The sequence below is a fragment of the Rhinatrema bivittatum genome, chromosome 3 (assembly GCF_901001135.1).
Source record: "Rhinatrema bivittatum chromosome 3, aRhiBiv1.1, whole genome shotgun sequence".
Classification (NCBI taxonomy): Eukaryota; Metazoa; Chordata; class Amphibia; order Gymnophiona; family Rhinatrematidae; genus Rhinatrema; species Rhinatrema bivittatum.
In genome coordinates, this window is record NC_042617.1 from 155,574,171 (window position 1) to 155,591,427 (window position 17,257).

Sequence of the window (17,257 nt, forward strand, 5' to 3'; positions counted from 1 at the left end):
ATTGCTCCATAAAAATGTCATTTATTTCATCCAGGAACTTTATATCTCTAGCTTGTACCGATGATACATTTACCCAGTCAATATTGGGGTAATTGAAGTCTCCCATTATTACCGCACTACCAATTTGGTTAGCTTCCCTCATTATCTTACCATTTCACTGTCTGTCTCACCATCTTGACCAGGTGGACGGTAGTATACTCCTATCACTATAGTCTTCCCCAACACACAAGCGATTTCTACCCATAAAGATTCAATTGTGCATTTAGTCTCATCCAGGATGTTTATCCTGTTGTACTCTATGCCATCCCGGACATAAAGTGCTACACCACCTCTCGGGTGCTCCTCTCTGTCATTGCGATATAATTTGTACCCCGATATAGCACTGTCCCATTGGTTGTCCTCCTTCCACCATGTCTCTGAGATACCAGTTAAGTCTATGTCATCATTCATTGCTGTACATTCTAATTCTCCCATCTTACTTCTTAGACTTCTGGCATTAGCATACAAACATTTCAAAGTTTGTTTTTAGTTTGTATTTTCATTCTTCTTTTTAATTGATAGGGATAAGTTAGAATGGGGATGGGGTTTCTTCTCCCGTATTTTCTGATTCAAAAGAAAACTGGCAGTCTCCGACCCATCCTGGATCTGAGGGCCTTGAACAGATTTCCAAAAAGAGAAAGGTTCAAGATGGTCTCTCTGGGTACCCTGATTCCTCTCTTACAAAAAAGGGACTGGTTATGCTCCCTTGATTTAAGACGCCTACACCCACATCGAGATCTTCTGAGGTCACAGGAAATATCTCAGATTTGTGGTGGGCGACACCTCTTTCATTACAGGGTGTTACCGTTTGGTCTGGCCTCCACACGACGGATCTTCACCAAGTGCTTGGCCATAATGGGGGCACATCTGGCAGGTTGGGAGTGCAGGTTTCCCCCTACTTGGATTATTGGCTGGTCAAGAGCACTACCCAGGTGGGGGCGACACATTCCCTGCACTTGACCATTCGGGTGTTGGAGTCATGGGGTTCATTGTCAACACCTGAAGTCTCATCTCAGCCTGTCGCCTCAGCTGGACTTCATCGGATCCATGCTGGACACAACTCAGGCGATGGCCTTTTTAGCCCACACCAGAGTACAGACCTTGGTGTCCCTTGCGGGGATAGTACAGCGGAGCCAGCGGGTCTCCGCAAGGCAAATGTTAAGGCTGTTAGGGCTGCTACCATCCATGTTAGTCCTTTTGCTCGCTTGCGCATGCACAGGACTCAATGGACCCTGAAGTATGTGGTATCAGGCCACCTAGAGCCTCCGGGTTCATATCCGGGTTAAGTTGTCTCTCCAGGACTCCTTGTTCTTGTGGGGGTACCTCTCGGACCTGAAGCGAGGGGTGTCGTTTCAGTCTCCCCCTGTTCAGGTTGTCCTCACCACGGATGCTTCCATCCTGGGGTTGGGTGCCCATGTAGAAGGGCTCCACACCCAGGGACTGTGTTCCACCCAGGAAGCACAATGCCAAATCAACGTCCTGGAGCTCCGGGTGATCAGGTATGCTCTCTGGGCTTTCAGAGATCATGTGCCTGGCAAGATGGTCCTGATCCAGACCAACAACCAGGTCACGATGTATTAGATTAATAAGCAAGGGGGCACAAGATTGTTTCTACTGTGTCAGGAAGCGGTCCAGATCTGGTCCTGGGCCCTGTCCCAGGGGATGGTGCACTGAGCCATATATCTGGCCGAAACGGACAACGTGATAGCAGACCGGTTGAGTCAAGCCTTCAAGCCCCATGAGTGGTCCCTGAACCAGGCAGTGGCAGATCGATTCTTTCTTCTTTGGGGAATCCCAGACTTGAATCTGTTTGCATCACCTGCAACAGCAAGGTGGCTCAGTTGTTCTCCCTGTACTGGGCAGATGGTGCTCCAGCCTCAGGTGCCTTTGCCTGCAGCTGGGGCCAAGGCCTTCTGTATGCATATCCTCCGATCACCTAGTGATGAAGTCTCTCTTGAAGCTTTTCCAGGACTGGGGGACTATGATACTCATTGCCCTCATTGGCTAAGGCAGGTCTGGTCCCTGCTCCTGTGGAATCTCTCCCTCTGGGAACCAGTCTGCCTGGGGTTTTCCCCAGACCTCATCACTCAGTATCAGGGCAGGCTGCAGCATCCCAATCTCTGGGCCCTGTCTCTCACGGCCCTGCCTCAAATCCCCGTCGAGGGATTTTGACTGGTGGCCAGAGAGCGTGAGCCAGCCTTCCCTGTCCAGTGGTGTCGACCCCCCAGTGGAGGGCCACCTGCAGTTATTCGCAGACCAATGGACTTCAGTTACATTGGACCACTGAGTCCTAGCCATTGTACGTCAGGGGTACAAATTGCATTTCCAACAAGTTCCACCCTGCTCTCCTCCGTGTCCACAGTGCAAAGAAGAAAGGAACCAACAGGTGCTTCTAGTAGAATTCTCTGCCCTCCTAATGGCTTGAGCAGTTGAACCAAGGCAGCAGGGGACAGGTTCTACTCCAGGTATTTCCTGATTCCCCAGAAAACTGGTGGCCTTTGTCTCATTCTGGATCTGAGGGTGTTAAACCGGTTTCTTGTTAGAGAAAAGTTCAAGATGGTTTCGTTGGGTACTTTGATTCCCCTCCTCAAGATTGGGGACTGGCTCTCCTTCCTCAGTCTCAAAGATGCATATGCCCATATCCCCATTTCTACAGCGGCACCTCGGGTTTTCACCAAGTGCCTGGCAGTAGTGGGGGCCCTATCTTCAAAGGAGAGGGGTTCATGTCTTCCCTTACTTCGACGATTGGCTTATCAAGAGCACCTCCAGGCTAGGGGCGCTGTGCTCCCTACAGCCCACCATTCGCGCCTTGGAGCATCTGAGATTTATGATCAACTTTCCGAAGTCCCATCTCTGGCTGTCGCTGCAGCTGGACTTCATTGGGGCCAAGCTGGACCCCATTCAGACAAAAGCTTTTCTACCTTGGGCCAGGGTGGAGACCCTTGCTGCCATAGCTCAAATGGTCTCCAGATGTTCTCATGTCTCGGCACACCAGTTCCTGTGGCTTCTATTATATATGGCAGCAGCGGCGGTGCATCATTTCATTTGCTCGGCTTCACATGCACAGGGCATAGTGGACACTGCGCTCCCAGCGTTGTCAGGCCAGGCTCGTGTCCTGGTCACCACTCCCCTCCGACGATCCCTCATATGGTGGGAAACCCTATCCAATCTGGAGCGGGGGATGCCCTTCTGGAGCCCGCAGCCCCAGATTGTCCTCACCACAGACGCGTCGCATGCAGGCTGGGGAGCCCATGTTGCGGACCTCCACACTCAAGGTCTCTGGTCGTTGCAGGAGAGGCAGTCCCAGATAAATTTCCTGGAGTTGTGGGTGATCCGTTACACCCAGCGGGTGTTTAGGGAATACCTGCACAACAAGGTGGTCCTGATTCAGACCGACAATCAGATGGCTATGTGATATCTGAACATACGGGGGGAACAGGGTCATACCTCCTCTGACAGGAGGCCATCTAGGTTTGGTCATGGGCCATCGAGAATGGCATGTTCCCTGGGCCATGTATTTCCCTGGGATGAACAATGTCTTGGTGGACTCCTTTAGTTGGGCCTTTTGACCCCACAAGTGGTCCCTGAATCAGAAGGTAACTGACCAAATCTTTCGCTTGTGGGGGACCCCAGACATAGATCTATTTGCTTCCCCAGAAACCAAGAAGGTAGTGTGGGCAGTGGAGTGCCTCAGGGATCTGTATTGGGACCCTTACTTTTCAATATATTTATAAATGATCTGGAAAGAAATACGACAAGTGAGGTAACCAAATTTGCAGATGATACAAAATTGTTCAGAGTAGTTAAATCACAAGCAGATTGTGATAAATTGCAGGAAGACCTTCCGAGGCTGGAAAATTGGGCATCAAAATGGCAGATGAAATTTAATGTGGACAAGTGCAAGGTGTTGCATATAGGGAAAAATAACCCATGCTATAGTTACACAATGTTAGGTTCCATATTAGGTGCTACTACCCAAGAAAGAGATCTAGGTGTCATAGTGGATAATACATTGAAATCGTCAGTTCAGTGTGCTGCGGCAGTCAAAAAAGCAAACAGAATGTTGGGAATTATTAGAAAGGGAATGGTGAATAAAACGGAAAATGTCATAATGCCTCTGTATCGCTCCATGGTGAGACCGCACCTTGAATATTGTGTACAATTCTGGTCGCCGCATCTCAAAAAAAATATAATTGCGATGGAGAAGGTACAGAGAAGGGCAACCAAAATGATAAAGGGAATGGAACAGCTCCCCTATGAGGAAAGACTAAAGAGGTTAGGACTTTTCAGCTTGGAGAAGAGACGGCTGAGGGGGGATATGATAGAGGTATTTAAAATCATGTGAGGTCTAGTACGGGTAGATGTGAATTGGTTTTTTACTCTTTCCGATAATAGAAAGACTAGGGGGCACTCCATGAACTTAGCATGTGGCACATTTAAAACTAATCAGAGCAAGTTCTTTTTCACTCAACGCACAATTAAACTCTGGAATTTGTTGCCAGAAGTTGTGGTTAGTTCAGTTAGTATAGCTGTGTTTCAAAAAGGATTGGATAAGTACTTGGAGGAGAAGTCCATTACCTGCTATTAATTAAGTTGAGTTAGATAATAACCACCGCTATTACTAGCAACCGTAACATGGAATAGACTTAGTTTTTGGGTACTTGCCAGGTTCTTATGGCTTGGATTGGCCACTGTTGGAAACAGGATGCTGGGCTTGATGGACCCTTGGTCTGATCCAGTATGGCATGTTCTTATGGTTCTGCTTCCTGGGGCTCGTGAGCAGGGGATTGGTGCCGGATGCCTTTTATGATTCATTGGGGCATTAGTCTGTTGTATGCTTATCCTCTCCTTCAGCTGTTCTTGAGGATGTTCCAAAATTCCAACAAGATTGAAGCACCATGATCTTGGTGGTGCCCTTTTGGCCTCCACAGATCTGGTTTCCTCTTCTTCAGGAGCTGGCCTTGTGCCATCCAATTCGGTTGGGGATTGTCCTGGACCTGATTTTTCAGGACCGGTGCAGACTTCGCCATCCCAACCTCAATGCATTGTCTTTCACGGCTGAGATGTTGACTGGATAACAGTACAGGCACTGGGCTTTTTGGAAGGCATGTCTCATGTCCTTTTGGAGTCCAGGAAACCCTCCATTAGAATAGCTTACAAACTTAAGTGGAAGAGGTTTTCAGCTTGGTGTGCTGATCTCAGGCTGGATCCTTTCTCATGCTCCCTTCCAAAGCTCTTGGAATATTTGCTGCACTTCTCTGAGTCTGGTCAGGAGACTACTTTGGTGAGAGTTCACCTGAATCCCATCGGAGCATACCATCCAGGTAGAGATCGTACTTCTGCTTATGGGGGGTTCATGCACTGCTTGTGCCAACTTTAGCCTCCTACTCAATCTCCAGCGGTTTCTTGGGAGCTGAATGTGGTCCTGTCCCAGCTCATGAAGGCCCCATTTCAACCCTTGCGATCTAAAGTACCTATCCTGGAAGGTCATTTTCTTGGTGGCGGTTACTTCAGTGTATGGGGTCAGTGAGTTGCAGGCTCTGGTGTTGTATCCCTCTTATACAAAGTTCTGTCATGATAAGGTGGTATTACGTACACACCCAAAGTTCCTTCCAAAGGTAGGCACAGAATTCCATCTCAATCAATCCATTGTGTTATCTTCCTTTTTTCCAAGGCTGCACACTCTCCAGGGTGAATGGGCACTACATATTCTGGATTGTAAAAGGGTGGCGCCACACGATCTGTCCACTCATCTTTTTGCCTCTTTCAAAAAAAACAGGTTGGGCGTTGCAGTGTCTAAGTTGACCCTATTCCATTGGTTAGCGGACTGTATTTCCTTTTGCTACACACAAGCAGACCTGCAACTCGAAGGTCATGTCAAGGCTCATTTGGTTTGGGCCATGTCGGTTTCGGTGGCTCATTTGCGTGCTGTCCCCATTCACAAGATCTGAAGGGCGGCGACCTGGACTTCCCTCCACACTTTTGCTTCTCATTATTGTCTGGACAAGGATGGCGACATGACAATCATTTTGGTCAGTCTGTCCTACGTAATCTTTTTCAACCATGAAAACACTACTCTTCCTGCCTTAGACCCTTTTTTTGGGTGCAGGCTTGCTCCCCTGGTTCTAGCAGCTCTAGTTGATGTGCACATTGGCACCTGTTCTATGCTGCCTATGTTGGGAGCAGTATGTAGCTACATAATCAGCCATGTGTGAGAACTATCATTCTCCTTGTCCTTGGAGAAAGCAAAGTTGCTTACCTTTCATAGGTGTTCTCCAAGGACAGCAGGATGTTTTTCCTCACAAAATCCACCCATCAACCCGCAGAGTTGGGTTTCTTTGGTTTGTTTTATTTTTTCGCGAACTCTGTGTTGTAAGACTGAAGAAAGTCCCTGCGTGGACATGTGGCTAGCGGCATGCTGGGCATTCTCAGTATGTTTTATTCACCATTCCCTTCCTAATAATTCTTAACATTCTGTTTCTTTTTTTGACTGCAACAGCACACTGAGCTGACGATTTCAATGTATTATCCACTATGATGCCTAGATCTTTTTCATGGGTGGTAGCTCCTAATATGGAACCTAACATCATGTAACTACAGCATTGATTATTTTTCCCTATATGCATTACCTTGCACTTGTCCACATTAAATTTCATCTGCCATTTGGATGCACAATCTTCCAGTCTCGCAGGGTCCTCCTGCAATTTATCACAATCTGCTTGTGATTTAATTACTCTGAATAATTTTGTATCATCTGCAAATTTGATTACCTCGCTCAACATATTCCTTTCCAGATCATTTATAAATATATTGAAAAGCACCGGTCCAAGTACAGATCCGTGAGGCACTCCACTGTTTACCCTTTTCCACTGAGAAAATTGAGCATTTAATCCTACTCTCTGTTTCCTGTCTTGTAACCAGTTTGTAATCCACAAAAGGACACCGTCTCCTATCCCATGATTGTTTAGTTTCCTTAGAAGCCCTCATGAGGGATTCTGCCAAACACCTTCTGAAAATCCAGGGGCTACTTTACAGAACAGATCTATTTGTCTCCTCTCCTCAACAAAGAGTTCAAGGAGCTGGAGAATAGAAGGAAGAAAACATTTTGCGGGAACTTTCAGCCCTTCAGGGGATGAATGGGGGCATCCAAGGCAGGTCAGTCCAAGTGTTGCCTTCCCATGAACTGCTTTGTATCACTACAACTACTGGCTCACCTTTATCCACATGTTTATTAATCCATCAAAAAAATGAAGCAGATTTGTGAGGCAAGATTTGCTTTGGGTAAATCCATTCTGACTGTGTTCCATTAAACCATATCTTTCTATATGCTATGTGATTTTGATCTTTAGAATAGTTTCCACTATTTTTCCAGCACTGAAGTCAGGCTCACTGGTTTATAGTTTATTAGATTGCCTCTGGAGCCCTTTTAAAATATTGGGGTTAAATTGGCCACCTTCCAGTCTTCAGATAGAATGGATTGATTTTAATGATAGGTTACAAATGTTAACTAATAAATCTAAAATTTTATTTTTTAGTTCCTTCCAAACCTTGGAGTGCATACCATCTGGTCCAGGTGATTTGCTTCTCTTTAGCTTGTCAATCTGGCCTACAACCTCTTCCAAGTTCACAGTGATTTGGTTCAGTTCGTCTGAATCATCACCCTTGAAAACCATCTCTGGAACTGGTATCTCCCCAACATCCTCGTTAGTAAACACAGAAGCAAAGAATTCATTTAGTCTTTCTGCAATAGCCTTATCTTCCCTAAGAGCCCCTTTAACCCCTCAGTCATCTAACGGTCCAACTGACTCTCTCACAGGTTTCTTGCTTCAGATATATTTAAAAAGGTTTTTATTATGAGCTTTAGCCTCTACAGCCAACTTCATTTCAAATTCTCTCTTAGCCTGGCTTATCAATATTTTACACTTAACCTTGACAATGCTTATACTTTTTCCTATTTTCTTCAGATGGATCCTTCTTCCAATTTTTGAAGGATGTTTTTTTTGGCTAAAATAGCCTCTTTCTCCTCAGCTTTTAACCATGCCAGTAATTGTTTTGCCTTCCTCCCACCTTTCTTAATGCATGGAATACATCTGGACTGTGCTTCTAAGATTATATTTTTAAACAATGTCCACATCTGTTGTACACTTTTAACCTTTGCGGTTGCACCTTTCAGTTTTTTGTAACTATTTTGCTCATTTTATCAAAGTTTCCCTTTTGACATTTTAGTTTTAGTGCTGTAGAGTTACATATTGTTCCCCTCCCAGTCTAGTTCAAATTTGATCATTTTATGATCACTATTGCCAAGCGGCCCCACCACTGTTACCTTTCTCACCAAATCCGGCATCCCACTAAGAATTGGTTCCTGAACCAATTGCTCCATGAAGCTGTCGTTTTTTCCAACCAGGAATTTTATGTCTCTAGCATGTCCTGATGTTACATTTACTTAGTCAATATTGGGGTAATTGAAATTTCCAAATTGGTTAGCTTTCCTGATTTCTCTTAGCCTTTCATCATCAGTCTGATGATTTTGGCCAGGTGGACGATAGTATACTCCTATCACTATACTCTTACCCAACACACATTGGATTTCTACCCACACGGATTCTACTGAGCATTTAGTTTCTTGGGTGATCTTTATCTTGTTAGGCTGAATACCCTCTCAGACATAAAGTGCTACATTCCCACCAAGTTGATCCTCCCTATCATTGCGGTATAATTTGTATCCTAATATAGCACTGACCCATTGGTTGTCCTCCTTCCACCAGGTCTCTGAGATGCCAGTTAAGTCTATGTTACCATTCCCTGCTATACATTCTAATTCTCCCATACAGACATTTCAAAGTGCTTTATTTGTATTAACAGCCTTCTTTTCAGTTGATATGGATAATTTGGAATTCTTTAGCTCAGGTGATTCTTTACTTATAGGCATATGGGCTACGTTTGCTTTTATTGGAAGCTCTCTGTTGAGATATCCTAACTCTCCTGTTTCATTAGTATCCTTCAAAGATACATTCCTCCGAACCAGGCACTGCTGAGTGACATCGCCTTTCCCCCTTGTTCTAGTTTAAGAGCTGCTCTATCTCCTTTTTGAAAGTTAGTGCCTGCAGCCTGGTTCCATTCTGGATAAGGTGGAGCCTGTTCTTTCGGAAAAGTCTCTCTCCATTATTGTATATTTTAACTGTACAACCCTTGGTTATGACAAATCAACCCCTGATATTGAAGGTTTCACTCTTGGCAATTGTGAATATAAGGTTTGCTTATTTTCTTGTTTCTGTACAACCCTATCTCAGCTCTTTCAAATACTTTATTTACAGAATGTAATACCCTTGCGGGTCTGAAAGTAAAAAAAAGTCTGAAGCTATCCCCCAATTAGCAATTACCAGATCGCATTGGGTTGATGATATCCGTTTGCAATGGAATACCAAGCATCTTAAATATCTGGCAGTATATATCCCCCATGACAGATCTCAACTGTATAGACTAAATATTAGGAAAATAATTGGCAATATACAGGAGCAACTTTCCACTTGGCTTGAACTACCTCCTCTCATTTTTTGTTAGAAGTGCCTCATCTAAAATTACTTTGTTACCAAAACTTTTATATAAGCTCCAAATGTTCCCTTGTTGGTTAAAAAACAAAGATGTTGTGAGAGTACTATCCATAGTATTCAAATTTATTTCAAGAGGTAAAAATTCTAGGATTGGATGCACTACCCTGATGAGAGCTAAAACATATGGAGGACTAAACATGCCTGATTTTTGTTTCTATAATGTGGCATGTCAGATGCGATATTTTTGGGAAGGGCAGCATAAAAGCTATAAATTTGATATTCTGTATTTTATGGAATCATTAGCCGTTCCATTCTAACCAGTGGGACTGTTGCACACAAAGAATGCTTTAATACTAGTAAATACGAAATATATACAATTTAGGCATATTTTATTGGTTTGGAGGAATTTATGTAAATGGTGGGATGTTTCGCCCTATATCACTGAATTTCTCCCATCAGTGGGAAATCCAAGTTTTATTCCAGGCTTGCAATGTGTAATTTTCCAGATATGGAATAAAAAAGGATAGTGGATATTTCATAATTTTATTATCATGGTCAGAAAATATTTTCTTTTGAGCAAATAAGAACGCAATATAAGTTAACACTGAAACATATTTTTGCTTATTTATAAACTAGACATTATACTTTGGCTTTAATTTCTCAATTTCATCCAGATTCTGCAATGCCTTCTCTTCTTTTGGTAGCCATGCAACAAAATACTCTTTCCTACTGGTATAAGTTTTGATTATTAAAATGTTCTTCAGAGTTCTGTTCCACATTGGCAAAATATTGGACAGACAACATAGAAACACAAGTGACTTCAGATGTCATGGTATTTTATTTTGATACAGCTTTCAAATTGTATATAGATTCTAAACATCAAGAATTTCAGTTTGTATTGCTACATGGAGGTTTATATAGATAACAGTGAAAACATTCAAAATTCGTAAAGTAGATTTCTGTATTAAATATCATATTGAAAGAGGTACATTAGTACATAATTTTGTATTATATGTTAAGATTTTCCTCTTTAGGTGTTATGAACTCTGCCCGCGGGTCTCCCCGCGAGCAGGCTCACTCACCTACATGCTCTTCTTCGCCGACGTGGCAGGATACCGCCGTTGGCCTGCCCACGCGGCCCAGAGGCCGCCCTGGAGTCTCCTCTTCACCGCGGCCGGAGCCGCAGCCTTTGCTGCCTTCTCACGGGGCTGGACTGCCCCCAACGCTGTCGTCTTCTTCGCGGCACTAGACTGCAAGCCCCGGTGCCAGCCGGCGGCTGGAACCACCCCAGGGGCTCCCCGCAGTGGCTGGAGCAGCTGCTGACGTGAGGGCCTGCTCCTCAGGCCCTGCCCTACGTCTGCCACGATTACGTTGGTGCAGGCTGCTGTCCGCGGTCCTGCATAGCTCCTGCTCTCTTCTAGGCGCGCGGCCGCGTCTTCTTGCTGCATTTAAATGGCCAGGCACAGGAAGTGTGCTGGCCCCACCTTTGTGACTGTTTCCTGCTTCAGCCCTATAAAGGGCTGCTCCGTCTGTTGTTCTGGGCCTTGCACCGAGGTGACTTCGCTCTGGAGGCTCCTGCCTGCCAGAGCCTGTGTAAGGTCTTCTAGTCTTCAAGGAGCATCTCTTCTTGTCCATTTGTTTCATGTCAAGTCTTCGTGCCTGAGGTCCTCGTCCAGGTGTCCTGATCTTCATGTCCTGTTGTCTCGTCCTGATCCTCTGTTCCTGATGTTCCAAGTTCCTGGATGTCCTGTTCCTGCGTCTCGTCTTCGCTCTCGAGCCTTCTGGTACCGGTAGGCCGGGGGTCCCTCGGATGATGTGTGCCTGAGTGGACTAGCCTGCTGGTGGACGTCTGTCCTGTGCTCCTGAGCCGTCATGTCCTGCCAGCCATTGTGGAGCTTCGGGCGACTTATGGCTCCGTCGTCATAGTTCCGCCGTGACTGGACTCTTTCCTGCATCTGTCCCGTTCCTCTCATGGTCCGTGACCAGCCTCTTGGGGCTGTGTAGGGCGCGTAGCGGACAGGGAGGTCCGCGACCAGCCCATTGGGTGCGCTCGTGAAGGTGGGCTGAGTAGGGCGCCCTGAGAGACAATGCAAATGTCTTCCCAGCCATAGTCTAGTTCCAAGTGTCTCGTCATGGATGCCGTCTGCATCAACCCAGTCTCATCATGGATGCCGTCTGCATCAACCCAGTCTCATCTTGGATGCCGTTGCATCAACCCAGTGTTTCATCTGCAATGCCGTTGCATCGATCCTGGTGTCACGTCTTCATAGTCCTGGTGTCATGTCGTCAACCCAAGTCTTCGTGCCATGGATGCCGTCGCATCAACCCAAGTCTTCGTGCCATGTGATGCCGTTGCATCAATCTTCAGAGTCTTGTCTTCGTGTCAAGGTCCGTCTGCCCTCAACCTCAGGCCAGGCCTGCTGCTCCATGCTGCTCGCAGCAGGTCCGAAAGGGCTCGGAATGGTCGGAGGACCATTCACCTTCCAACATCCTCGGATGTTGGTCTAGGGAGCTTGTCGGGCTGGCGGATGGTAGACAGTCAGCCACGCGGAGCCACCGTCAACCCTTGGCTCGGCCCGGAAGGTTTGGGTCGGGCTGAGGCCCATGGGCACACTAAACCACCCGGTACATAACATTAGGAATCTTTGTAATCGGTGGTCTCTCATGTGTGTTTAATATGCATCCTGTTATACTTTTTGCTTAATTATTAAATGCATGCAAGTTGAACCTTGTAAACTGTTATGATGGCTTTACTGAATGACGGTATATAAAACTCAACAAATAAATAAATAATCCTAAGTACTATAGAAAAAATAATTGGCACTAAGCATACTTTTTGTGGTGCATTTTTATTGTTAGGCTCTATGCGTTGGGCCTCTATAGACAAAATTTAGACAAAGGAAATATTAAATTTACTAGATTTGGCCATCTTGTTTGCTTAATTCTGTATTTTAAAAAGCCAGATACAGACTTTTCTTCACAGTTCAATAATTTGGTTTCAGCTAATGGTGGATTGGTTGGTTGTTCACTTTGGGGTAGATTTTCTAAATCTACTCGTGCGTGTACTTTATAAGATACGCGCGTAGCTGTGAGTATCTTATAAAATCTGGGGTCGGTGCGCGCAAGGGGGAGCGGCCTTGGAGGGAACTTTCCTTCGACCCCCCCCCCCCTGCACCTTTCCCTCCCTTCCCCTACCTAACCCACTCCCCCTGGCCCTATCTAACCTTTCCCCCTACCTTTGTTGGCAAAGTTACGCCAGCGGGTTGCTGGCGCGCCATCACCCGACCCGGGGGCTGGTTCAGAAACCTTGAACACGCCCCCGGGCCGGCGCCACGCCCCCGCCATGCCCCCGGAACCCCCCCGAAAATCGCGCCGCCCACCCGGCACGCCCCCAACACGCCCCCTTGCGAAGCCCCAGGACTTACTTGCGTCCTGGGGCTTGCATGTGCCGCCGAGCCTATGCAAAATAGGCTCGGCGCGCGCAGGGGGGTTTAAAAGGGTTACGCCCGTAACCCTTTTAAAATCCGGCCGTTTATCCAGAGATGCATACCTAAAGATTATGTAAAAATCTGGGAAGCTTTTTATGGCGTACTACCACATATTGATTAAAGAAAAATTGGAGGCATTAAATTACTCGTTTAATTAGCTTTGATATATTCATGGCAATAATAACATTCTCTGGTGTTGGTATGAATGGATATGAATGGTTTGTTGTTAGCTGCCTAAGTAGTTATCATTTGTTTCTTCTTGTTAAGCATTGTGACAGTAATTTTAAAATGAGCAGGCACGCGCTCATATACGCAGGTATCAGCACACGAATGAAGATATGCTGGAATTTTAAATCGTGCATATGTATGTGTTAAAATATACCAACCAAGAATAAGTATGCTCCCAGTTTTTATGAGATTATTCGTGTAGGCTAGTGCCTGTGTCTTCCGTAGGACTTTGTCGGCTTTTATGCGCATATGTAAGCGGATTTTAAAACATGCTCATGCGAGACACATTCCCAGTTTTGCAATTAGTCCACCAGTTTGTCCAGTTAATGTCAAGGTCTTTCAGACCCCTCTGATGCTTCATCCTGCACTCCTCCCAGTTTTCCCATAACCCTTACTGTGTTCTCTAAGTCCTAAAATTCAGGATCTACAGGCTTGCTCCTCATCAGAAGCAGTAGTTAAATTGCGTGGATATCTAGCCTACGCACGCTGTGGTTTTTAGTTTTAAAGTATGGAGTTACTCGCTTAAGTGTTGGCCCCACCCTGGAACACCCATACCCTGTCACTTTTCTGCCCCCTTATTTCTCATGTGTGCATGGGTTACATACGCACATAATTTGTGGCTTTTTGAAATCCAAGTTATTCAAGCACAGCCCAGATCCACATGTATGTGGGTATTTTTGTGCGAGCAACGATTTTAAAATTGACTTCTATATTGTGATACAAATTTTTATATTGTATAGTCTTGTTTAATCACTGTGGCTATATTAGCTAAATATGTGGGTAAATGGTTAACTTAATTGGTATTTGTATCACATTACTGATAAATAAACATATTAAAAAAATTAAACATAATAAAAATAAAAACTCAAAACACAAAACAAATCAATAAAAGCAGACACAAATAGTCAAGCTTTACAAGCTTTTTGAAAACTCAAGGAATTTAGCAGTTTCTTGGTCATGTATATATTTTTCAGGAAGGCTCACAATATGGATAATATTTTGCCTGTTGTGGTTTTGTTATGTCTTCAGGTATAAATATAGTGATTGTTTTATTGGAGATTAAATATCTTCTAAAATGTGAGCATGTTTTTGCTGAGGTACATAGTCAAAAGCATTTAGTCAGCACGCGAGTCATCGGGTCAGCATACAATGGCCTTGTCCCGGCCCAGCCCCTGTCCCATCCCTTCCCGCCAAGACCCCACCCTCCGGCCTACCCCTTTGAAGAGGCCCGGCACATGTGCGCGTGCCCGAGCCTCTTTGAAAATTCGCACGGCACGCGGAAGGCCCAGCCACACGCATAAACCCTGGGTTTTACATGTGCAGGCCTTTTAAAATCCAGCATAATATGTGCTGAACCATGAAACTTGGACATCTTTTATAATGATGGCACTATCCGCGGAAGTATTATAAAGTTATGGCTACTCCTAAAGGTTCCCTGGCCAAAGTAGATAGAGTAACTCTGCTTGATCGTGCACATGTCCTTGCATGACTTATTTCTGCTGCATTATATAGTTCTGCAGCAGCTGGCAGTGCACCAAACTGCCCACTTATGACCTTATTTCCATCACAGATACAATACATGTGTTCCAGAGTGCTAGTAAAGTGAAGGGCAATGTCAAATAATGGCACGCTTTGAGTTAAGTAACATTCTCTTCAGGCCATTGTCTTCCCATAGGCATTCAATTTCTCTGTAATTTTCTGGTTGGATTACATTTTCCTAATGTAAAAATAATGGTGGAGCAACACATTGTAACTACCAACCCATATATCACTAAATATATATCTTAAAGGGAAGGTAGGAAGAAATGCCAACTGGCCACAAAAATTTTAAATACAATTCAAGATGGTAAATTTTAATGATGAAAGCAATATCCAAGCAAACAATCATCAAAAGGCAAGTCACTTTTCATAAATCAAAGAGAGTTTAGGAATATGAACAGCAAACCCTCAATGCAAACCATGTTTTGCGGTAAGCTGTCTCAAGGGGGAAACCAAATATCTGTGAATTAAAAGAAAAAAAATTCAGGGCCATATATATAATGCATTAGTAATAGTGAGGCAGCTAAATAAGCAAGACATAAAGAAACGCAAAGCAAACTTGCAGCAACATATATGAACCTTCAAGTGCCACAACCATATAGATGAAGGATTAAATAAGCAAGGGATTCAAAAAAGAGTGCCAAATGGTCACATGTACATAAATAACCAATAAGAAATGATCAAACTGTACAGACTCAAAAATAGCACTCTGTCACACCACCACATGTAAATCAAGAAGCAAATAAAAAAAAGATAACTACTTAGTCTCCTAGTTTAAACCAGAGGGGGGGGGGGGGGGCTAGAGTGTTAAGGTGGAATATCCACTGTTCATGATGGATCAAAAAGAGGGGGAAATACCACCCTGTGACTGTAGTAAGCATCATTCAGGAATTCAAAAGCAGAGATCAGAGATTAAATGTTGCTTCTCCAGCAAATGTGAGACTAAGGAAGCTTCAGAATGAGAATGTCTGATGTTACTGCAATATTCAAAAGTCTGTGTCTTAACCACTCTTAATGTTTTATCTATATATAGAAGAAGGCATGGACAGGCTATCAAATAAACAAGGAGTTATAATTAGATGAAAATTGAAGGCAAATTTATACCAAATTAGTCAGGTGAATAAAAGTTGAAACCGACAGGAATAGTGGACAAGCACGAAATTGGCCAGAGGGAACATGGTCCACAACTGATATAGATAGATTAGTATTATCAGAGGCCCACATCTCTGAAGAGACCAATATACCTTGCTTGGAGGTTATTTCCTGATGAAATGTGAAATGAGGAGCTGTCTGAAAAATGGCATGGGGAGCAAATTGATCAGTCTATCTATGATGTCTTTGAAACAGCCATGAGAACCACCACAGCGGGCATTGGGGCTCGCTGTATGGCTTGACTGCATGCCTCTGACCTGCGCCCTGAGGTCCAGGACCGCTTGGCAGATTTGCCTTATATGGGTGAAAATCGGTTTGGCGACTATGAGATACTGTTTTATTGTGACGTGGCATGGAGCCAAGTCTTGCTTTGTGCTTTGATAGAAAAATCACAGAATGGCAATGCACACTGCTGAAGACTTATATGGGTGTTTTTATTTAGTAGATCATTGTCAGACCTAGTCAACTTTAGTGCTGCTATAGTTAGAATACAACGGATATCACTGTTATCAATGTTTTGACGATCTTAGTTCCATAAATAAATATAGGACAATATTGCCTAGCTATATGTTACTAACTTGTAATTTAAATACTTGGTAAACTCTTTCTTCAAACCAGAATAACTGTGGACATTTGTTTTCGTACAGAAAGAAATTGAATGTCTCAAAGTAAGACTGGCCATGTTAGAAACAAAAGATCAACAGCTGGGAGTCGAAATTGAAGAACATGATAGACTTATTCAGATGCAAGACTGTGAATTGACTTCCTTGCTCACCTGTGTACCTCTTGATGAACTACATGAAATAAACAAAGCCTTAGATGAGATTTTGGCTTCATCATGTCGAAACTCACTGAGTTTGGAAGTCCCTGACATGCTGAAGAGGTACTGAAAAAAAATTCAGTTTTTATAAGCTTGTACTGCCATATAGCTATAAGTTGTTAAAATACCAGTTTTATAATTAGCTTTTCTACAAGCTTTCTGCTTTTGAGACAAATAACTTTATAGTAAAAATGAAAAGAAAGACACTGAAAAGATGCCAAATAATAAAATTAATTTTATGTCAGTATAGAATAATTATGGTATACACAGATATGATACTTGCATTAATTTAAGTATTAGCTGTCAAGTTTAAAGATATTTGGTAATTTATAGTTTGCATGGTTTAAACGGCTTCTTTCATATTCAGGCACTTTTTTCTCTTCTGTTCTTCTTCCAGCTCCCATTTTTTTGCTCCCTTTTCTCTTCATTCTACTGCCTTT

At 44.0% G+C, this 17,257-nt stretch overlaps 1 protein-coding gene across 1 annotated transcript in view; it reads left to right on the forward strand.

The window, feature by feature from the left end:
* DISC1 (DISC1 scaffold protein) overlaps window positions 1–17,257 on the forward strand; it is a 699,528-nt gene that overhangs the window by 172,781 nt on the left and 509,490 nt on the right. Inside the window, exon 7 of the mRNA XM_029593853.1 lies at window positions 16,645–16,880. Coding sequence (XP_029449713.1) covers window positions 16,645–16,880 — 236 coding nt within the window. The remainder of the gene's footprint in view (window positions 1–16,644; window positions 16,881–17,257) is intronic.